This window comes from Xiphophorus couchianus, chromosome 14 (genome assembly GCF_001444195.1).
Source record: "Xiphophorus couchianus chromosome 14, X_couchianus-1.0, whole genome shotgun sequence".
Taxonomy (NCBI): Eukaryota; Metazoa; Chordata; class Actinopteri; order Cyprinodontiformes; family Poeciliidae; genus Xiphophorus; species Xiphophorus couchianus.
Genome location: NC_040241.1, coordinates 5,609,091 through 5,631,728, shown reverse-complemented (window position 1 = coordinate 5,631,728; position 22,638 = coordinate 5,609,091). Strand labels below are relative to the sequence as shown.

Here is a 22,638-nt window from a genome sequence, read left to right as displayed (position 1 = left end):
TAAGAAGAAAAAAAAAACTGCTTTAAGTTTTGTTTAAGAGAAATGACGTGACCTGGCCACGCCCACTAAGTGCCAGAAGTTGGATCTGCGTCTTCGTTTCTTGCGGATCCGTTTCCTTGGAAGAGGTGAACCCTGAAGGTATTCTATAATTGAAACTTACAAATTGCACATAAGGTACTGTTAAAACGTGTGGAATTTATTGCAAAAGCGATACCCAGGTGAGTTACTACTCGACTGATTGATATATTTTAGTTGCTTTAAAGTAATTACCGACTGTGTTACAAAGCACTATAATTTGTTACTAGATTCATGCGGGCATGACTCACTGGGTGTGCCAAAGTTGATTTTTTTTTTCCTCTCCATCTCTGAGCAGATTAGATTACAAACATCAAAATCACTTTTGGCACTCTTTTAGCTCTGTTATTGTTGCTGTGCTTAGTGGTGCTTAGTCTGAATCTATACAAGCCTACAATTTTTCAGAAAAGCTGTTTAAAGATGCAACTTATTTGTCACTGCTCATATTCACCGATGACAGTGGCCCTAAAATACTACTACGTAAGGCAATGTTTCTAATTACCATGACTTTTATCAACTACATTCTAAATCATTTTATAAAATTTGTGTAAATTTAAAATCCCCAAATCTAGAACAGTCTTAGTTAATTTAGCCTCTTCTACACAATTTCAACCGATTTTCCTTCCAGTGTTTGAATATGAAGCTCTCTGCATGACTCAACCCTCTAGTGTTGTAGACTTTGGTCAAACAAATTCAGTTTTTTTCCACCATCAGTTTTTTTAATTTATGATTTTACTTGATAATAGTCATCTTTACTACTGTCAACAATACCAGACTTGACTTATGAAGGGAGGACAGTGAAGTTGTCAATGGATAAAGAAAAGTTGCCAGATTTGCAGGTTGTGGATTTTGTGCCAATAAGTAGCATTTCAGTTGTATTTTGATTAGGTTTGAGGAGATTATGAGGGAACCCACTGTTAATATCTCGTAACCAGTCAAGGAGAGAAGAAGGGAAGTAGATATGGAGGAGAGGTAGAATTTTGTGTCATCTACATAGCAGCGGAAATTGATACAACTGTATATTTTCTGAAAATATTGCTTTGAGGGTAAAGGTTCCCAGTTAGTCCCAACCTGATTTGGGATGGACGGGACTGTAAAGACTGGTTGACAGCGTTTGTGAACAAGGTCACAGTCTGAGATAGGATAAGAACCAGGACAAAGCAGTGCTGTTTACACCAATGAAAGCAAGAGAGTTAAAGAAAATAAAGAGACTCTGTTGAGATACTGTGTCAAAAGCTGCAGTTAGGTCAAAGAAGGTGAGCACGGTTAGCGAGTCAGAATCTGAGGCCATCGGGAAATTATTTGTTATTTTGACCACTATGCTGCGACAGTGCCAAAATCCAGACTAAAATTGTTCATATAAGTTGTTGACACTAAGGTACTTATGCGATTGGTGAGCTGTAACTCTAACACTATTTTTTGGACAGAAATAGGAGGCTGGAAATCGGTCTGATATGAATAAGGTCTGTGGGGACTAAGATACGTCTCTTAGGTATTGGTGTTTAGAACAGAGCAAAAACATAACTGAAGGTGAGGCAAGAACAAATTATGTCAGTAATGAGAGGCAAGAGTGAGGCAAAACTTTTTATTACCGTTTGTGAAATATTGAGAAGCTCTGACTTATAGATTGTTCCTTTTTAAGATTGGGTTAGAAGTCTTACAGGTAGATTTTGCAATAGATGACAAGGTTTCTGAAAAAGGGGGCTATAAAGTACTTTGTTGTTCTTTAACAGAAATTGCATAATGTCAACACACTGCATCCTCACTTCACCGCCAGAGGAACATTTACGCTGTTCGCTCTGTCTGGACCTCTTCACCGAACCCGTCACCACAACATGCGGTCATAGTTTCTGCAGGACCTGCCTCAGCCAGCGATGGAGCGACGGCGACTGCTACCAGTGTCCAAAGTGTAACAAAAGATTCCCCGTGAAGCCAGAGTTCTCCACAAACGAAGTCATGGAGGAAATGTCGGTCCAATTAAAGAGACGGAAAACTGAGGCACTCGAAAGCGAAAACGCACCGTGGCAGGTGAAGTGCGACGTGTGCGCGGATTTGAGGTTCAAGGCGTCCAAGTCGTGCCTGGTGTGTCTGGCGTCGTACTGTGACGGACACCTGGAGTCTCACCGGAGGGTCCCCGCCCTGATGAGACACAAGCTGGTGGAGCCGCTGGAGAACCTGGAGGAGAGGGTTTGTGAGAAGCACGCCAGGATCCTGGAGTTTTTCTGCAGGCGGGAACAAGCGTGCGTCTGTCTGCTGTGCTGCGAAGCAGAACACAGAGACCACGAGACGGTACCTGTTGAAGAGGAGGGGGCTCTGCAGAAAGTGAGACTTGGTCAAATGGTGCACAGCTGTCCAAGTGTAAAAATGAAATATCTGACTTAACCACATCGGCTTTCTTGTGATTGCTCATTTTAGGAAACCATTGATTCCCAACAAACAAAAATCAAACTCATGATTGATGAAAGAATGGAAAAGATAGAGGAATTTCAAAAAACCTCAGAAATGAGCAAAGTGAGTTTCTGCAAACAAAACAAAAAAGCAAATTGCCCCACATCTATAGTAACAATAAATTTATCCTTAAATAGGTAAAAGCAGACAACATATTTGAGGACGGTGAGAAGCTGTTCAGTATTCTGATGAGCAGAGTGCAAGAGATTCAAAGCAAACTGCAGTCAAACATTGAGAAAGAATTGAGAAAATCCAAGGAAACTGTCCAGGCGATGATTCAGGAGCTGAACGAGGAGGTTGCAGCTCTGCAGATGAAACACTCTCAACTAGATGAACTTTCACAAAAGGAAGACAACCTTAGACTTCTACAGGTAAGTCAGTCAACAAAGTCCTACATCTTACAACTGACAGTTCTTAAGGAATGTTTTGTACAACATTGCACAGTAATGCAGTTGATAGCACTGTTACCTTGCTGCATGAAGGTCCTGGAATATAAATCTGGCCTGTGGGTTTTCAATATGGAGTTAGCATGTTCTTCTTGTGCATGCAAGGGTTCTCACCAGGTGTTTCCTCTCAAGATTTGCAAACATGACTGTTAGGTTAGTTGGTCTCTCTAAAGTTTCCTTAATTGTGTTGGTTGTCCTGTGCGTCTCTGTGTTGCCCTGCAATGAACTGTCAACATGTCCAGGATGAACCCTACCTCTTGCCCAATGACCACTGGAGATAGAGACAGTCTTCTCCGTGAACCTATAGTATTATTGGATACAGACAGTTGATAGATTTGCCAAATCACTATTGAAAATTTAACGGAATGCCAAAGCAGGCTTGTGGATCAAAGAGCATAGCAGGTCTTAAATTAGACGCTCAATTCCAGATAACAATCCTTTTGGTTCAGTTCAGTTTACTTATCTATACGACACCAAATGTCGTCTCAAGTCACTACAAGAACACAGGTTGAAATTATTTCCATTGATCCAGTTTAGTAAATCAATTTTTCATTACTAGAAAACACCCCTATAGCCAAATCCAATAAAAGAACGTGGCCCAGTCTAATCCTCAATATAATACAAAATAAATACTGTATAGAAGGGCTTACTGACATTCTGTGAATTCTTTATGTACAAATCCCAAATATGCTCGTAAGTTTGACCAAACTGGAAGCTTTTTTTCTTGTAGAGCCTTCCACAATCACTTAAGATGTCTTTCACTAACTATGGGCAACCAAAAAAGACAGCAAGAGATTCTTCTCCACAAATGTGAAAGACATGGTCATAAGAACTTGACATGTTTACTGGGCTTGAGAAAACATCACCACAAGTATCAACAAAGTTATTTGTTTCAGCCTTAGCTCTTTCGATTGCTCATGCCATGCGTACTTTGCTTGGACTTGTGAATCGTTTCAGACATTGCAGACTCTGAACACCATGTCAAAAACCAAGGACTGGTCCGAGACCAAGGTTTACCCAGATCTGTTTGTTCACACAACAAGGACAGCCATGGAACATCTTGTCAATTGTTTTCAAACAACACTAAGGACACTAACAAACATGGGTAAAATATATACTGTGTACATTTAATGTATTCTTTTCATTAGAAATAAGTCATCGTAAACGGCTTTTTTGTTTTATCAATTTGTAGAATTGACCAAAATGAGAGAATACAAAGGTTAGATCATTTTCTTGTTATATTTACTCTTCAATGCTATGTTTAAAGTGATGATAATTATTTGATAATTAATGAAGTCTGTCTTTTTTTCGTAGAATCAGTGACCTTTGATGAATCCACTGCTGGGGCTGGTCTTAAAATAACGGATTCTGGGAAACGTCTCAAGTACTCAAAAACTGCAATGTCACCAACACCGTCTTCCAAATCCCAAAGGTTTGCTCTACCCATGGTTTTTGGAGCGAATGGCTTCATCTCCGGTCGGCACTACTGGGAGGTTCAGGTGGGCCTGAGAAACAACTGGCATATCGGTGTAGCCCTGGAAATGGTTGATAGATCACCACATACTGTGTACAAAGACAGTGGATTCTATTTTTTAGGAAAGTCTGGTTTTGATTATGAAGTTAGGGATTCAGCCTGTAAAGTTCTCCATCTCAGTCCCAGGCCAACACACGTGGGGGTGTACTTAGACTACGAGGCAGGTAGAGTGTCATTCTTTGACGTGACCCAAAAGTTGCATATTTATTCTTTCCTACAGGAGCATTTCACGGGGAAACTTTTCCCATATTTCTATCTGCACAGCGGCACAAAGAGGTCTGAGCCTTTGCTTCTACTTTCAATCCTTGATCCAGAATACTACCTTCGTCTCATTCGCTCTCTTGACCAAGCTAAAAAACCAGCTGAATAGAATCGATTGTAGGATCAGATTCCAACTAGATCCTTGAAATCCAGATGTCCTACAGAGTAAAATGACCACTGGTAAATACTGACAAAGATTTTTACCTACAACCGTTCTCACTGTTTGGTTTCAGGGAAGACATGTTAATGTAAAGTGTTGTATAGCTGGGGATTAGGTCATTTCGTATCAAACACGTTTGTAACTTCCTTGACAGTAAATATGTAATGAAACAAAAGGTTTCTTCTTGGCCTAAGTAGCACTTGGTGGAAATTAAAAAATTTTACTGCCTGAGGTATGAAACTCGCGAACATTCAGAACTACAGAACGAGAACTTCAGCTCAATCTTCAAGGCCACATTGACTTCAAGCAATACCCCTTGGCTGGATGTTGGCAAATGTAGCTAAAAATCTTACGGGTTGTTTTTTTTTTTCCTATCTGAAGCAAAAATCAACTTTGTACCAATGATTCTGATATTTTGAATGTGCTTGCCAATTTACATTATAACAAAGAGTAAACTAGATTTTTCTCTTGAATGTCTATAACGTTAAGCATTCTTTGTAACAGTATCCTTATAGCCTTTAATGTTTTGGGGTTTTGTCAGTTTTGTTGGTTTCATATCCATTTTTTTTAGGTCTAGTACAGAATTTTTGATGAAAGATTTCAGACAGACTTGCATTGATTCGTTATGGCGGGCCAGATTTGGCCCTCGGGCCTCGAGTTTGACACTTGTGTCTTAGAGGAAAGTAACCTGGAAGAATTTGGCCTTTTACAGTAAAAACATTAACCTGCAATAAAATACAAGATGTTCCACATCTTGTATTTTGTATACTGTGTGTTAATACAATTAACGTACACACAGTGTACGTTAGATATCATCTCCTCCGCAATCCCATCACATCAAACTTGCTAAATGGTGACCAGAAATCTGCCAAAGACAGAAAGCTGTGAAAATCCTCAACCAAGAAGTGTATCACTTAATTTGCTTTGCTCTGCAATTGAAAATAGAGTGATATTAACAATTCATCATATTGTACAACATAAAATTGGTAAAAAAGACAACAATATATTTGTCTTGTTGTGCATTTTTCTCTGCTACAAGTTTTCCTTCCACCCAACTTTCTATTAAAACACTTGGATACGGCACCATGAAAACAGTAAGCATTCTTTTTTAACAATAAACATTTGTGGCTTACCTTGTCAATGAGTTTGTAGCATCATTTGAAAAATAGCATTTCTGTATTAAATCTATTTTTTTGTACACAATATTCCAGTCTCCTTAAAACTGAATTTTGGGTACTCTGGCTTCTTCCCACAGTCAGAAAATGTACATGTACAAAATCTGAAGCCGATCTAAATAAAACTCAGGTCTCATTACTACACCTGTATCTCTCCTACTCATTCTAATAGCAATATCTGCTGGGAAATGATGGCCTGCTTCACACAGTCCAGCCTGATAAGCTGGTTCTGGAAATGAAGAGACGTCAGCTCTTGGCTACAATAGGAAGGAGAATAATATCTACACCAAGCTAACTCAGACGACAGTGTTGCTGAGAATGCCAACTATAACATAAAAAAAAACAGAGCTTAAATTATTCAAGTTAATGCTAAAAGCAGGCATTAGGTTAATTGATCTTTCTGCATCTTTCCAGGCCCTATGCAGTTTATATTTAAAAGCTCTGGAAGAATTTGACTATTTTCCTTGTTGATCTTATTTATTTCTTGCATGTTTAGAATGAAATGTGGAATTTACTTGGATTTGCTTGTCAAAATTACAAAAGAGAACACCTAAAAACAAAATATATGCCAAAAATGCCCAGATAGCTTTTCTATTTTTTAACTGAGAAATCAATAGTCTCAAGTTTCGTTTCAGTGAACTGATGTGACCAGACCACACCCACTGTGCACCAAAAGTTGGCTCCGAGACTCACTTTTTTGGTAGATCTGCTTCCTTGGCAGAGATGAGCTCTAAAGTGTTTGTAGCTCCTTATTTGTAGCTTTCATCTTGCGTTGGAAGAGTCTACCTACACCCCTGGATTTACCATTTACAGATGAACTACATAGCTGAGGTGAGTTGTTGTTCTAAATCAGTCATTTCATCTGCAATGGCATTATTTCAGATGCCGATAATTATTTTTATGTGCTAACACATTCATGTGAAGATGACTCACTGGGCGTGTCTGGCATGGCGCTGCAGTTTGCCGTTTGGTAAAGTGACTGCAAACAATCATCTATCTCTCTCTTGGATCTATTCTTCTAAATAAAACCCATGCTCGGCTATAAACCCAATAAAATGTCCTAAAACATGCCGCTGGTTTCAGTTACAACTCTGGTAGTAACGACTATCCTTTATTTCTTTGAGAAATTAATGATCAAGGCTATTTTTCTATTAATTTTTGTCAAATTTTCTAGAGAGTGCAACTTCAACACATTACCATTATTCCACATCCCCTTTTAGGATAGCTCTGTTTAGTCTGCTTTAATTGAACTTCAATTCGTTTGTCGAAAGTCTGGTTTGTTTAGGGAGGTGTAGATGCGTAATCAGACTCCGATATGGACCAAAGAACCAAACTCTGGGGCGCCTACAGATCTAGGTGTTGGTTCAGTTGAAGTGAACTGTGGTGTGGTTCAAATGCATATGGCAATGCCAAGCGGACCAGAGACCGCTCCAAAAGCAGGAAGCAAACTTCATCCCATCTTCGAAAGATACTAACCCTTCCTGAACTTTGACTCTTTTTTTTTTTTTTCCTTTTAAGAATCTGTCACTTTTGATGACTCCACTGCTGGCCCCGGTCTTAGAGTATTAGAGTACGGGCAACGTATGAAGTTCTCCAAAGAAGCCAGGTCACCATCTTATGAGTTGGAAAGGTTTGACTTACCCATGGTTTTTGGGAAGATTGGCTTCACCTCCGGTCGGCGCTACTGGGAGGTTCAGGGGGCCTGAGAAACGACTGGCATGTCGGCGTTGCCCTGGAAATGGTGGACAGATCAGATGATGTAATCATGAAAAAAGAAAATGGGTTCTTTTCCATGGGAAAGTCTGGCTTTCATTACTATGTTCATTGCTCACCACAGAGAGTTCTTCATCTCTGTACCAGGCCGAGGAACATGGGGATTTATCTGGACTACGAGGAAGGCCGGGTGTCCTTCTACGACCTTGATCAGAGGTTCCACATTCACTCTTACGTAGGAGAACGCTTCACAGGGAAGGTTTTCCCTTATTTCTACCGGCACAGCAAATTAAAGAAATCTGAGGCGTTAGTTACTAATCCCTACTTGTCCTCATTCAGTCTTTCACAATCCAGTTAAAAAGGCTATCGCATGGGGAAACTAGATCGCTGAAACCAAAATATCTCCATCATTCCTGCTGTTCAATTCACCTTCTGGTCCATTTTTTTTTTGTCTACATTTATGTCACTTCAGCTGTTGAATTGACTTTCCTACGGCTCCATCAGACAAGTAATAGTAGAGTTCATACATGTTGACAAATGTCCTAAAATGTAAATCTGCACCAATCATCTTTTTCTGACTTTGTGTAAACTTGGAAAACATTTTATGCACAAATTGTTGGTAAATAAACTAATAGCCTTTTTTCCATTTGATGCTTGCACATAGCATCAAACTTACCCCCTGCTGGGAAGAAAATGGTAAATAATTATTCTATTTTTTTTATTCTGCATGGGTCCTCATACAATTTTCGGTTAACTCTAATGAAATTATGATTTATTCCTTGTAAGACATGTTTATCTAAAGTAGGGCTTTACAATTTTTGGAAAACATTTTGATTTCATTGCATTAGTCATCAGTTTCAGGACACTTTTCTTTGGGTATCATTGCTCACCAGTCGGTGTAAGGACATACAACTGGTTTGGAGTAGGGGGGCAGTAGAAACCATTTATCTGGCCAAATGACATGCTACTAAATACTGATTCCAAGTAGTCGTTTACGATTGACTGGTATTGAAATGATCATTTCTGCTGCAAAGGTTTGAATTCTGTTATTGAATGCTAAAAAAAGAGACTTTAATTATATTTTTCTGCCACCTTTTTAATATAATATCTGTGAAAATACTTAAGATTGTTGAATCGTTTGAGAGATGTCCATTTCAGTCCCAGCAAAGGAACAACTTTGTGGTTAAAAGTAAAATAATTCTCTGCCTCAATCTGCCAAAGGTGTGAGTCACAACCTTTGGGTTTTTGCATTTTGTGGTTTTCACTCATTTTATTTTTTACTAGGGAAAAAGGTGGTAAACGTTTACAATATTTGTGTTTTGTCCCTTTTGATTCATAAAAACTCCCTTTTATACGAAAATCATTTATGAAAACTCGCATCAAAGTGGAGATTTGAGAAAACGAAATGTTTGTGTTTTCAGTGTCGAGATGGAAAAACGAAGAATTGGTGCTCCACGCATCAGAGTCTGCGACAAATTGTGCGCCAATACATACACATACTTACTTTGACAGGGCTTCGTCTTTATCAACTTCGTATTAAAATACTAGATGTAAAAGTAGCTCAACTTCTCTGTCTGTCCACACCTGTCCTCACAAACGCGCCTTCTGGCGCCATGTTTAATTCCTAACAGGAAGCTGTATTGAAGCAGTCTGACCGGCTGGGATAGGTTTTAGCTTCGCTCTACACTGCCCCCTATGGGCTCGGCGTATTTTAAACAGCGTTCAGTGATTGATGTGTGTGGGTTTATGTGGGTGAAAACTTTCCTCAAACCAATCCCGTGTATCCTATGTTGTCTTTTTGTTGTTGTTGTTGTATTCTTAACAGTGTGGTGGAGATATTTGTTTTGATAAAGACCTGACTGCATGTGTCCAGGGCCTGCGTTTTCTGTTCCGTTTTAGTTTTCCCACATTCATCTTGACTTTGTGTATTTCTCTGTAGACATTAATGTTCCATTTTTTCCCCCTTTGTGTTTAACCACATTTCTTTAGTACTTCTTCCCTCTATTCTCACTACTTTCTCTCAGATTATTCCCCCGCCTGTTCTGCACTCTGTTCATCGTACTCGCCTGGTTTTCGCGCCACAATCACATCTCCACAGTATTAAGGCTCTTTGGCTTCTTTCACTTAATCACTGCTGCAGTCTACTGTTAGACTGTTGCTGTCAGCCTGAGTCCTGTGTGGTGCTGTAAGTTTATCAACTCATCATTAAATTCTAGCTCCACCATGCGCCGACCTCTCCTGCTTTTGGGTCCTCCTCCTCAAAAACCACCAAATACGACAAGATGGATCCACTGAAGCATGGATTGCGGCCTGTTGTTTTATCCGTCCTTGTATTTACCAGCCAAATCATTCATCCTTTCTTACCACAACATGTACTAAAAATGATCCTTGCTACAGCAATTGGCTAACAAAATAACCAATTTTAACTCCACTTTTAGTAAACGGAAAAAGTCAAAAAGATTTTTGGCACTTGTAGACTATATGAAGAATATCCTCATAATGTGTTCCTGATGCTACGGAGAGAAAAAAATAATCAAAAATCCTATTATCGCAGTGAAAACAATGTTTTCATACATGTATGAATAGTGTATTTTCAGATTTTTGCTTCTACTTTTGATTGATCAGATTTTAGATTCCTTGGGGGAAAATAGTATCTAGTGGTCCCAAATTTACTGAAGTCATATTTAGGCATGCTAATCTTGAAGTAATTGTTGCTATTTCAGGAATAATCTTCAAAATTGGCAACGGAACAGTAAAGGGACCCGGGGACAGACGTGGGGGGGAGAGAAAGGGAGAGGTTGGCGACTCAGAGTAAGGACTCTCACCACCACAGAGTTCGTTTCTTTCCCATTGGCGAGTACGTATTAAATAATAAATTGTCTTGCCATAAAACCTCGAGCGTTTTCGATAGAACTTCGCTTCTCAGGCTCTGTGTGATGACAGTGAGACGTTTCCGCACAAATGTTGCAATTCCCTGATAGTTGTGACGTCGCAGTTACGCGGCGCCCACATCTGTTTATCGCCAGCCGGCGGCACGTGAAGCCCCTCTCACTCACAGGAACCAATGGCAACATAGATTTTTTATTTTCTCCCCCCCACCGTAACCCCTCAGGCAGGAGTGACGCTGCTGGCCCGGAAGGATTCTATCTGTTCCTCATATTTCGGAGGTTGTCTAAATCAAGAGGACCTCTCTTTATGCGCTCGTGAAGAGCAGCTGTACGGACGGGAATATGAGTTCAAGAGCATCCAGGAAATTACAGTTCTAAAGCCCCGCCCTCTCTTTTCCCCCATAAAGGTGCGTCTATATCTATACAGGAACAACAAAAAAAAACAGCAGATAAGAAGCAAACTTAACTCTGCCAAAGCTTCAAGTTGGCAATATTTTCTTTAAAGAAGGGAATGTACTTTTAAATTATTATTTTTTAATTATTTCTGTCAGAGGTAAGTAATTATGTATGCTGTTATTACATTTGTTGTGTTTTTAGTAACTTCTCAGTGGGTATGTTTCATTTTCACTTCTGATTTCTAAATCTATGGCCAGAAAGAAGATTTTGCTGAAAATAAGCAAGCGAGGCAATCATCAGCTCATCTTGATTTATTTTTTAAATTTTTATGACAGCCTTTTCACTTCTGATTTACTGAATAATGAGTCACATTTTTAATGTCATTAATGCTCTGACCTATCACAGTCAGGGATAAAGTCAGGGAGAACTGATATTTGTGCCAAAATACATCAGTGCACATGCATTAATAGGACTCAACTTGACTACAGTGGGTACAATTAGAACAAAACTGGAATATATGTGACTGGATATTTTCAATGCTTTATTCTGTTTAATTCTATCGAAATTAAATTCCTCAATATTGATGGACCTGTTTGTCGTTGAAAGCGTGTTGAGATAGCATCTGTCCCTTTATGAACCAGCTGGGTTGAACCGAATTACCTCTGAACCAAAACGGCGGCACAAACAACAAACTGCAGTAAAAACGGATCACATGACTCGACTTTGTCAAAGGTCACCCATTAGCTACTGAAGGCTCTTTCAGAACTCATTCGAAGGATAACTCAGAAAATGAACTTTGACTGCATGTTTCAGTTCTCTTAAGTTTTCTTTGATCCTGACGACATGAGTTGATGGGAAACAAACGGAAAGGTAAACACAGAGAGTCGGATGGGGATCAGGTTTCTGGATTGTTTTGTTTTTTTCAAATCGTCTAGGCATTGCAGGATTGTACAGGCAGGTGGATTTGATCCATTTACACCCAACTGTCAATCCAGAAAACAAATCCAACCCGTGAACGGTATCGTCTTTTACCGACTTTAGAAAGGACTTACATGGGCAGTATCCCAGGACCCCAATTTTCGGGGAGGCCCAAAAGATTTGAGGTTTAAAATTTGTCAGACACCTTCGCGCTATCTTTACTTTTGAACAAACTCTTATCGACGCCGCATCATCAATCATTCGTCTCGCATCGATGCAGGTCAGGGCGTCCATTTTCATCCACTGTAGACGTATGAATTGTTATTCCCCAGCCTGATGGATTTACATGGAACCGACAAACAGGAAAACAATTACGCCTTCTGAAAAGGTATGACTACATAACTGCTGAGTCACAACCAAGACGAGCAACATTTGTTGCTGTTGTGTTAGCCTTCCAGAAATCTCAGGTCTTCTGGTTCTGGTCTCCTCTGCAGCCTTCAGCTTCTATGCATCACAAATCTGGAACAAACTTCTGGAAAACAACAAAACAGCCAAAACACTGAGTTCCTTTTTGAAACCCACCTATTTAGAGTTGCTTTTGATTAGCAGTAAATGCAATATTGACCAAGATACTTTATGTATATGGTTTTGGACAAAATGTAATGGTTATTGTTTATTTACTGCATGGAGCTTTTATGGTGTAAAGCACTTTGAGTTGCCTTGTTGCTGACATGTGCTGACATCTCCAATATCCAGTTAAATATGAAGCCGTTTTGTACAGGCTGCCTGCTGAATCAAACGGCGAGTCCGAATCCGATGTCAACGCCTGCTGACTGCTGCATCTGCCTGGATGAGTTCACCAGCCCGGCGTCCCTCCCCTGCGGACACCGCTTCTGCCTGGCGTGCATAGGGGAGTACTGGAGGACCGGCGAGAGCTGCCAGTGCCCCCTCTGCATGGCGGTCTTCCCCAAACGGCCGCAGCTAAAGACCGAGCGAACCGAAAACGGAGCCGAACCGCTCAAAGCGGGAGAGGTCCCGTGTGACGTCTGTCCGGCTCGGCGGGCCGCGGTCCGGTCCTGCCTGGTGTGCCTGGCCTCGTACTGCTCCGCCCATCTGGAGCCGCATTATCAGAGGGAGGACCTCGGACGCCACCTGCTGGTCAGTGTGGCGAAGAACCTGGAGGACTCTGTGTGTCGGCTGCATGGGAGGAAGCTGGACAAGTTCTGCCGGAGTGACCGAAGCTGCATTTGCGCCACCTGCGCCAGGACGGAGCACAGAGGCCACCATGTTGTTTCCGTCAGCAAGGAAGCTGCTAGGAACAAGGTGAAGAGGGATTTTTGTTTTTGTCTGAACAAAAAGGAATTTTCTAGCAAATGTTTTGTGAAGTTTAACAACGTTTGAACTTTTTTTTTCCCCCACCTGAAAAGTTGAGCTAAAAGCATTATACCGAGATAACTAGCATCTCCTGATGCATTTAGCATCATGTCAGTCAAGCAAAAGATTTTCTAAGCTATTTAACCGTCAAGCAGCACTGAAAAAAAACAGGTGATTCAACTTACAAAAAAAAAAAAAAATTGTTACAGGTAATCAAATGAATATATTTTCTTGGTTAAACTTAAGTTTATAAAGCAAGCCTGACAATTTTAATTTAAAAAACAAAAAAAACTTTGAGTGTTTAAATATTTCAGCAATATTTTTTGTTATGTGTGAGTTTTGTGGCTTTCATTGCATTTTTTCATGATATATTGAAGAACCAATTAAACTTTTAGCAAGTCTAATTGGGCACAATTTCTGTTGCCCAGGTGTCTTTTGCAAATGGCTCTTTGGTTCTACAACAGAGGCTCTTGATAAGTTCAAAATATTTGTGCCCAAGCAATAAAAAATATCCAGATTTCAGCTGGATTTTTTTTTTTTTTTTATGGTTCTTTTGCATGAGGTCTTCTAGTAAATTTCTACACCAGAATAAGTATCCATAATATTTATTATTTTCTCTTTACGTTGAAATCTAAGTGGGGTTTTTTTTTTTTTTTTTTTTTGTTGTTGTTTACATCATTTTCCACAGACATCAGCATTCCATTGAAAGAAAAAGAAATGTATCAATCCTCCGTTTTGTAAAATGTTTTATGTTTTTAAACCTAAAAACAGAAGAAAAAAAATGGTGGGATTTTTAAAAGATGACCACAGCATTTCTATAGTAGACATTACAAATGTTTATGCAAGAATTGTGGCTCTAAAAGAGTTTTATTTAGCTAAACCGAGGGCGAAAACAGCTCTTTGGGTTTTGCAACAGTTTTCAGGAAAACACATACATCCTATTATAATGACAAACTATAACTTTAGAAAAAAGGCATCGTCTTCGATACAATTGCTGTTCTCTCCGCAGACTAAACTGAAGCGCAGACGACTGAAGCTTCAGCAAGAGATTCAGGAGAAGCTGAGCGTGGCTGAGGACGCGGAGCGGACCGCTGGCCTCCGTGGAGGAGAACTTCCAGCAGAACTTTGGGCGCAAGCCAGGAAGCCGCTCAAACTGCTGGAAGAGGAGATCAGCGAGCTGCAGGAGAGGAACGCGGAGCTGGAGCAGCTCTTACAGACCGAAGACAACCTCCGCTTTCTGCAGGTCTGACATCTTGCCACAAGTCGACTCACTGGAAAAAAGAAAGAGAAATTTAAATGGTTGCTTGAGTAAATGGATCGTTTTGTTTCTCCACAGCGATTCCTACACTCCTGTTCATGAGTGGAACGACAAGACGCTCGACATCCGTGGGCCAAAAAAATGCAATTGTGACATATAAAAATATATATTTTGTTCTATAAAGATATGAACTCTCAGAACTCTGTCTCCTCTTGTATTTCTATGCACATCTTTACACTCAGACCAGACGTCTGCAGAAGGCCTTCATTTGATATTTTAGTTATTTATTTTGAACTTGATATAAGTATAAACACATGAACAAGGAAAACACAAGACATATTTCTGTACTACAATAATCTTAACAGGCCTAACACATCGTAACTGAGCTAAAATAATATTTTATATTAGGTATGATATGCCAGAACATACACCAGGAACCAGGAACTTTATATTTAGACGCCATTCAATAAAGTGTACTAGAGTCATTATTCCCTTTGCAAAGTGATTATATACTGACTTTCAGTGCATGTTTTGGGTTTTCTCTTACCTAGTTTAGTTGTGGAAATATCTCTTCTTGACAAAAAGGTTTTGAAAAACATTTGTGGATTCCTTTTGACCTTTGTTGTGTAATTTTTCTTTTTCTGAAAATAGCAATTTCATAGTATACAAATCTCCTTTAATCCTCTTTAAACAATGAAGATTTCCCTATGGAAAATATTACTCTTCAGATTTGCACTAATAAGACCATTTTTTTGTTGTTTCTATTTCTATATTTACGCATAAATTGTGCTCTCCAAATAATCTTATCGATCAAAAGATCGGTATGTTTCTAGTCCTTTGTGGTTAATGTGTTACTTTCCACAGCCGAAACTGCACAGACCTCATTAACTCTTCGGTTTTCCGTGGAACGGGTTTCATAAAGAGCAACTCACAGCAGTGTACACATTACTACCTACCTCCAGGCAACACCCAGCAGCATGCAAATAAATGACAATGGCTCGGTTGTGTACCAGCTTCTGTCTCTAAAATAAAGGAGGTGCTTGAATTTACCTTTTACATAGAACTGAAACTTAACACAAGTAGGAAGTCAGAAGGGAACAGGGGGGGCACTGCTAACGACTCAGCAACCTGAAGGTAAACCTCTGCTCTAGATCTTGTACTTCTGCTTTTGTAAACTTCTTGCGTTTAATCTTTTCTAACACTCGTTTTGGAACATGTAGCTTTCTTTTATTTGAGACTTGCGTATAGTTAATATTTTCACGCTCAGTGCATGTGGTTCAAAAAGAAATTCTCTTCTGTTTCCCAAAGAATCAAGAGAGTTGCTGCATAAAAATCTGTGTTGCTTTGAATACTTCCGTTTTGTTCAGTCTCTCAGCACGACAACCAGCCAAACCACCACACTCAGGGACCACACAGTTCACCTTTGGGATCTTAAAAAAATGAATAAATAAATAAAAAACAGAAACATTTTACTGCTAACAGCCATAATTAGGAGCCAGAAAATGCCAGAAAAGTGAAAAGGTACTTTTTTCCCAATAACTGGGTTGAAGAGCTATGTTTGCTTGTTGGTTTTTTTTTTATTAAGAAAGTGAAGGAAAGTTATTTAAACAGAATTTGATACAATGTAGAGATGAACGTCTGTGTCACCACAGCTTACAAATCAGCTACTCATCTAGTTGATTTGGATGAAATAATGGAATATAACTTTTATTTCCCCCCAAATCCAACTAAAAAGTCACGGACAGCCACTTTAGCCAGCACATTTTTAACTAAACGGCAGAAAAGGTTTTCCCACAAAGATATCTTAAAAACAGCAATCATAATTAAAAACTGTCTTCAAGGACTAGAAGAATGGTCCAGGTATCTGTGATTTCTCTGATATTTATTCTGGCAGCAGGTGACATGGTTACGCTATAAGAGCCTGAATTTAAATTCAAATATATAACAACAAATTGTGATTCTGTTTCCAGTTATGTTAAATTAAATGGAGATGTTTAATTTCAACATTGTACCTACACTTGGTGTAAATTTAGCTATGAGGTGAATTGGCGACATTAGGCACAACAGGAAAAGGACTAATTCTCTAGTCTCACCAATGAACTGTTTTATAGATGCAAGTGGCGCTCAAACAAGGATTTTGAAACTGACCTGTGACATTTTGTTTTACAACAAGCAGTGCTTTATTTAATCAGTGTTTTAGATACAACTAAATATGACAAAACCACTTTGTTGCGCAATCCTATGGGCCTTTTTAAAAAAATAAAATAAATTGGTCTTTAAATAACCAGTTATCTCCTATTCATTAACTATTTATTCTTATTCTTCAGTCAATGTTGCATACTTGAACCACATACAGATTTTTCCATTTGGCCTAAATTGCATTATTACTCATTTGCATTCCGTTACTTCTTACATTTACAAACCAAATGTAAAAGCAGCTGTTCGATATTTGAAACATCCACCTGTCCGTTAGAGACAGGTGGATGGGAGCTCTCAGCAGTCGTGGGGTACACCCAGCCATGTGTCGACTATTCTGGTAAATCTGTGGTAGAACACCTTCAAAATGTCGTAAATGTATTGTTGTTGCACAGCCTACCTCAAAATGAGTTAATATATCAAGTTTATTATTGCCCAACCTTCACAAACCAGACCTTATTCCGATCACTGAACGGTGGCAAAATACTTCTAATAGGATTCTTAATATGAAAGACATCAGCCAATGTAAGTGTAACACATACACTACCTTGACTGATCATTATTGATTATTGCAATGCCCTTTCCTCTGGGTTGCAAAAAAATATTTTAGGGGGTTGCAGACAGTTCTGAATGCAGCTGCTGGTGTTCTGCCTAAAAACAACAAATTTGCGCACATCCTTTCATTGGCTGCCTTGTCGGGCTCAAGCAGGCTACAAGATCTAGTTGCTCATCTACAAGGCTTTAAACGGATTGGCACCCTCTTATCTCTCTGACCTTTTGCTCTCGGATCACAAGGCACTGGCCTTTTACAAATCCCTCCAGTGAGAGAAAAACCTGTTGGCGAGCGTGCCGTCTCCTTTCATGCCCCATTTCCGTAGCACAACCTCCCTCAGGACATCAGGCAGGAAAGCTAGCTTAAAAAATCTACTTGTTTACTTCTGTCACAGTTTTAAACTCTATTTTCTGTCTTACCTTTTTGGTATTTTATCTGTTTTTAATCTGTGCTTCCTTGTAACTGTTCATCACTTTGTATGAAAGTGCTTTAAAGTCATTATTAATGGTCCCATTGTATGTTACTGTTTGCAACATTCCAAAAGTAGAAAGAGTTTCTTCCAATATTTTCTAATTGGGGGATCTTGTTTCGGTGTACTTAGGCAGACATGACCGCCACGGCCAAATCCGTCAAAGATGACTGCTTTCTGGAAAGACACCTCGCATGCCCCATCTGCATGGAGACATTTAACGATCCTGTGACGACATCTTGTGGTCACTCGTTCTGCATGAGGTGCCTGGAGCTCAGCATCTCCTCATTTCAAATTGATTATGCTTGTCCTCTTTGCAAAACGCACCTGAGGAAAGCCCCTAAGGTGAATAATGTCCTGAGAGACATTGTCCAAGAGGTGAAAAACACTTTGAGTCAGACGTTTACTGGGGCCGCCGGCGAGGTGCGCTGTGACGCCTGCACGGTGCCCAAGAAGAAGGCCGAAAAGTCCTGCCTCGTGTGCCTGGCTTCATTTTGTTCGACTCACTTGGAGAACCATTATTCAGCTAAAAGATTGAAGGGCCACAAACTGGTGGAACCTGTGGAGAACCTGGACTCGAGGGCCTGCCCCACTCATGGATGCCCGCTCGAGCTTTACTGCAGGAGGCGACAAACATGCGTTTGCGCTCAATGTTTGGATGGAGACCACTGGGACGTTGTCTCTGCTGAAGAGGAATGGCAAGTGAAGAAGGTATAAATGTTTTGATTCAATTACAGACATATGAGTATTGATTATAGGTTTCTGCAATATGCTGAACAAATTCCAAATTGTGTAGGTGAACAACAGTTGAGGTCAAAGTTACAGAGAAACATTTTCCAAGCATTACGGAGATGATGTTTGGCAAGATTTGCTCTTGTTTTCGACAGGATCAAATCAAGAACACCAAGGCAGAGTTGCAAGAGAGAATCATGACAAGAAAAGCAAAGATTGATGAGATCAATGAAGCTCTGAAGAGTTGTAAGGTACAAGTATAACAAAAGAGGTCAAAAGGTAACCCCTTGGTTGAAGTCTGAGGTGCCACTCGCAAAAAAAAAAAGGAAAAAGAAAAATTGCATACCTCCTGGGCAAATTCTATTAACCCGTATAAATGCTCGCCTTATGGAGCAGAACTTTTCAGAATTTGGGAGAAAAGATGAAGGAATGGTCTGCCTGCAGTCCTGAACATAACTTCATTGAACACCTTTTGAATCTGCTTGGTAGTGGTTTTGATGCCAGTGACAAGTATCGAATGGGACGCCATCCTACAACAGTGTGTGGCCAAGCTGGCGATCAGAATGAGGCTCGAGTGCCATGCTGTTGGAGTTGTTAAATTCCCAGTACATCTAGTTGATTCAAACACCATTCAAGAGTCAATAGGATCGGCAAAGAGAATTTGAGACGCAACCCACACTCAATTCTGCTACCCAACTCGCCAACACGGCTTCCTTAAACGTGGCCAAATCTAAAAGGGGAATGAACAGTCTGCGTCCCGTCACCACAATTTCAAGCATACCATACTGAGAGGATTGGTGCCTGCTCTGTGCCGGAGCAGATTTGCTCAACAAAAGGAATATCTAAAGATGGTATCCTAATTAAATCATTAAATCCAGACTGCACTCGGCATCGTCCAGTCTTCAGTCATCTCTATTGTATGTGTTAGTGTATCAGGCTTCCTAATGGCACGCGATTATTCGCCAGGAAGTATTGACTCAAGAAAGATATTTGACCAGACTTTTGTGTGACATCATAAAAACAGGTTAATTTGGGGGGAAAAAAGTGAAATTTTTAAAACATAATTTTTCTCATTTTTTTTAGGAGCATGTTGGGAAAGAGTGGTGGGATATTGAAGCTCTGTTCACAGCTGTGCTCGAAGTTGTGAAGGCAGCTAAAGCAGAGGCACTAAGCCCACTTGAAGACAAGCTGCGGTTGTTAAATAAGGAGTCAAGAAACCTCAAAGATGAGTTGGAAGATGAAATCAGCAAACTCGAGACAACAATCTCAAAGCTAGACGATATATCGGCACTTGAAGATCACATCCTGTTCCTTCAGGTCAGAGGTGAATGCAAGCTTTACCTTTGAAGCTTGCATTGCTTTTCAAAATCCTCATCAAAATATGTATATAAACGATAATTTCTCCTTGATCGTGTAGAGAGGTTATGGTCCTTAATTTAACTCTGTTGTTTTCTTTTACCTGTTTTTCCAGAGGTACCCATCTCTTTCAGTCCAGGATGTCACCAAAGACTGGACGTACATTGAACTTGACACCACTCTGTCTTTTGGCTCCATGAGAGAAACCGCGACAACAATGATTGAAAATGTTCAGCAGCAGCTGGAGAAGCTGGCCACCATTGGTAAGACCTCACTTTATAGTGATGAAACCCAAATCATTGATATGATGGCTCAAAACCAAATTTTCTCTTCACAGAACTTACGAGATTCCCAAAGTTTGAAGGTACATTTCACTTTCTTCTCTCATGCTGTCTCAAAAACTGTTGATTTGTTTCTGAAAAATGCATGTTCCTTTTCCGACTTTGGGTTCCCAGTGGACGTGAGGCTGGACCCAGATACCGCACACCGGCGCCTGGTTTTCTCTGATGATCGCAGCAAAGTGAAAGACGGAGGAGAAAACCAGGAAGCGGCAGACTCTCCAAAGAGATATGATGTGCTTGGCAGCGTCCTGGGACTCAACACCTTGGCAACTGGGAAGTCCTACTGGGAGATGGAGGTTGGCAGCACAACCGGGTGGGATCTAGGTGTAGCCAGAGGCAGCGCCAACCGCAGGGGACGACCAGCTTTAAACCCAGATAACGGCTACTGGGTTCTGGTACATTTTGAAGAGTGTGACGTACCCAAGCCATTTACAGCATACGCAGCCATGACAGCTCCACCTGTTTCACTTTCTTTTAAAGACAAACCAAAGAAGATTGGGGTGTTTGTGGACTATAAAGAAGGCATTGTGTCCTTCTACGACGCCACAGCCCGGTCTCATATCTACACGTTCTCCAAGTGCTCATTCCAAGACGAGCTTCATCCGTATTTCAGTCTGCATATGAAATATGAGATCAACTTTGAGCCTTTGATTATTTCAAAAATAAAGCACACAAAAAACGAATTAGGAAGGGAAGCATTTGGTCTTCCATATTTGCTCAGTCAGAGTATTCAGACCTAATTTTGAGTGGTAGAGGAGAGGTATTCAATGATTTGATGCATCAGAGAAGAACATTTGAAAAAGCTTAAAAATCAAGTTAACAAAAACTGTGTTTTTATTTATAGTAACTGAAGCTTTACGAGGAAGAGTCGACATTTGGAAACAATTTTATTCCAGGAAATTAGTTAAAGATGGTTTGTGTAAATCTGTGTGTGAATAGACGAAAGAGAGTTGCAAACTAGGCTCAAGGGTCGCGGTATCTTTTCTATCCCCAACGGGCAATTGGTTTTACGACATGGTGAGACTTTTAGGATTAGAGAAACAAGGAAAGAAGTATATAAATGCAATCTTTTTTTGTAAATTTGTTTATCAGTTTGACAGATTTTTGTGCAGTGTCTGTATAATCATGCTGAATGTTTATTTCCTTTGCTTGCTTGACCCCTTGATAGACAAAGCAGCAGGAACTTTGGTTATTCTATCATTAAAAAAAACTGTAGAGTTTTGAATTCTTTAAATACTTTTTCTCCAAGTTTGTGACATAAAAACATGTTTAAAAATTACTACATATTTTGTGTTGTACCTGACATTTTGGCGATGATGTGATGATGTGCTATTATGGCAAAAATAGTAAATAATATAAAATAATAATAAATTTTAAAGAGTGTCCATCTGCTTGAGACAAATTTGCACCATTCTTGAACTGCAGTTAGGGGCCGACACAAATTTATTCGAAGTGCCACAAATGGACGTAAGGACACACTTCAGTTGAAATATAATAAATTGAAACTTTTACTTCTAAGTAGCCTAAAATTATTAGTTGTACTCAGGTCAACACTTTAAATATGCTATTAAATATTAGTCCACATCAGCAATGAAGCCATCAGTAATCTGATTTTGCATGTTCAACAATTTGCTTCTTCCCAACAGCCATTACCTACATACGAAGTATATCTATAATGCATCCATTACATTATGTATTACAATCACACAGTGGGATCACCAGATAAGTAGCTGCAATGTGCAGAAGTTTGCAACTTTTTGTAGAGTACACAACTACAGGCTCCCAACTTTGTGCAGCCCTCAGATTAGCTCAGCAGAAGAACCCAGAAGGAGAACGCCACGTCTGACTTTATGGTGTCGAGGATAAGGTTTGGACTAGAGGGCTCCTCTCCCACTTCAAAATAAAAGCACAAATAAATTAACTAACTACAGTCAGAGGTTGGTAGAGTCCCCAAACATTGTACTCAGATCAAAACAATCATTTAATCTTTAAAAATCACATCAGATGGACCAAATTATAAAGTTACATGGAAATTTTGGTATTTTAATGACCAAATTGATCAAATGTTCATTTTGTTACTTATCTACAAAATAATAAAATGAGAGGTTGCCTGATTTTTCCAAGATCAATGGTTTTCAGTATAAAGCTTATGAAACTTTAACAAAAACTACAGGTTTTTCAGAGAAGTTATTCACAGTGGTTGGAGGGTCCTAAAACTTCACTCACGTAAGAGTAGCGACACTTCTGATTCCTCAAGTAACAGTACAAAACGCAGCATAGCAAAAATACTTCTAAAAGTACATTTTTCCCAAAAGGTTACTCATGTAAATGTAACTAGTCACTAC

The 22,638-nt window shown here is 39.7% G+C and overlaps 3 protein-coding genes and 1 long non-coding RNA gene across 8 annotated transcripts; 3 read left to right on the top strand and 1 right to left on the bottom strand.

Moving 5' to 3' along the window:
- Nucleotides 1–45: 45 nt before the first annotated feature.
- On the top strand, nucleotides 46–8,513 carry LOC114157123 (E3 ubiquitin-protein ligase TRIM41-like). 3 transcript variants are annotated; one of them, XM_028037927.1, is made up of 7 exons: nucleotides 46–138; nucleotides 1,809–2,397; nucleotides 2,491–2,586; nucleotides 2,661–2,894; nucleotides 3,927–4,074; nucleotides 4,162–4,188; nucleotides 4,284–5,157. In XM_028037927.1, exons 2-7 carry the CDS (start codon nucleotides 1,819–1,821, stop codon nucleotides 4,871–4,873), a joined length of 1,674 nt encoding a protein of 557 aa, XP_027893728.1. In that variant the 5' UTR covers nucleotides 46–138; nucleotides 1,809–1,818; the 3' UTR covers nucleotides 4,874–5,157. The 3 variants fall into 3 exon arrangements, with proteins under 3 accessions (XP_027893728.1, XP_027893729.1, XP_027893727.1); XM_028037928.1 differs by lacking the exon at nucleotides 4,284–5,157 and adding an exon at nucleotides 7,618–8,513 and having other exon boundaries at nucleotides 77–218; XM_028037926.1 differs by having other exon boundaries at nucleotides 79–218.
- On the bottom strand, nucleotides 5,439–6,238 carry LOC114157251 (uncharacterized). Its single transcript, XR_003598098.1, has 2 exons — nucleotides 5,722–6,238; nucleotides 5,439–5,677 (listed from the first exon to the last, which is right to left on the bottom strand). It is a non-coding gene; the product is annotated as an uncharacterized LOC114157251 (long non-coding RNA).
- Nucleotides 8,514–10,917: 2,404 nt separating the features above from the next.
- Nucleotides 10,918–14,846, top strand: LOC114157173 (E3 ubiquitin-protein ligase TRIM47-like). Of its 3 annotated transcripts, none has more exons than XM_028038029.1 (4): nucleotides 10,918–11,107; nucleotides 12,796–13,337; nucleotides 14,398–14,631; nucleotides 14,725–14,846. In XM_028038029.1, exons 2-4 carry the CDS (start codon nucleotides 12,831–12,833, stop codon nucleotides 14,746–14,748), a joined length of 765 nt encoding a protein of 254 aa, XP_027893830.1. In that variant the 5' UTR covers nucleotides 10,918–11,107; nucleotides 12,796–12,830; the 3' UTR covers nucleotides 14,749–14,846. The 3 variants fall into 3 exon arrangements, with proteins under 3 accessions (XP_027893830.1, XP_027893829.1, XP_027893827.1); XM_028038028.1 differs by lacking the exon at nucleotides 10,918–11,107 and adding an exon at nucleotides 11,127–11,253; XM_028038026.1 differs by lacking the exon at nucleotides 10,918–11,107 and adding an exon at nucleotides 11,282–11,966.
- A 784-nt stretch (nucleotides 14,847–15,630) lies between these two features.
- Nucleotides 15,631–21,566, top strand: LOC114157119 (E3 ubiquitin-protein ligase TRIM11-like). The gene is made up of 7 exons (XM_028037919.1): nucleotides 15,631–15,780; nucleotides 17,997–18,575; nucleotides 18,752–18,847; nucleotides 19,680–19,913; nucleotides 20,068–20,215; nucleotides 20,290–20,316; nucleotides 20,408–21,566. Exons 2-7 carry the CDS (start codon nucleotides 18,003–18,005, stop codon nucleotides 21,031–21,033), a joined length of 1,704 nt encoding a protein of 567 aa, XP_027893720.1. The 5' UTR covers nucleotides 15,631–15,780; nucleotides 17,997–18,002; the 3' UTR covers nucleotides 21,034–21,566.
- Nucleotides 21,567–22,638: the final 1,072 nt, after the last annotated feature.

Excerpts from the sequence above, each read along its gene's own strand:
- LOC114157123 (XM_028037927.1), top strand. The coding sequence starts at position 1,819 with ATGTCAACACACTGCATCCTCACTTCACCGCCAGAGGAACATTTACGC. Across the intron at positions 2,398-2,490 it reads AGGAGGGGGCTCTGCAGAAA|GAAACCATTGATTCCCAACA; the intron begins GTGAGACTTGGT and ends TGCTCATTTTAG. Across the intron at positions 4,189-4,283 it reads CAAAATGAGAGAATACAAAG|AATCAGTGACCTTTGATGAA; the intron begins GTTAGATCATTT and ends TTTTTTTCGTAG.
- LOC114157173 (XM_028038026.1), top strand. Across the intron at positions 13,338-14,397 it reads AGGAAGCTGCTAGGAACAAG|ACTAAACTGAAGCGCAGACG; the intron begins GTGAAGAGGGAT and ends TTCTCTCCGCAG. Across the intron at positions 14,632-14,724 it reads ACAACCTCCGCTTTCTGCAG|CGATTCCTACACTCCTGTTC; the intron begins GTCTGACATCTT and ends GTTTCTCCACAG.
- LOC114157119 (XM_028037919.1), top strand. The coding sequence starts at position 18,003 with ATGACCGCCACGGCCAAATCCGTCAAAGATGACTGCTTTCTGGAAAGA. Across the intron at positions 19,914-20,067 it reads ATCACATCCTGTTCCTTCAG|AGGTACCCATCTCTTTCAGT; the intron begins GTCAGAGGTGAA and ends CTGTTTTTCCAG. Across the intron at positions 20,317-20,407 it reads GAGATTCCCAAAGTTTGAAG|TGGACGTGAGGCTGGACCCA; the intron begins GTACATTTCACT and ends TTGGGTTCCCAG.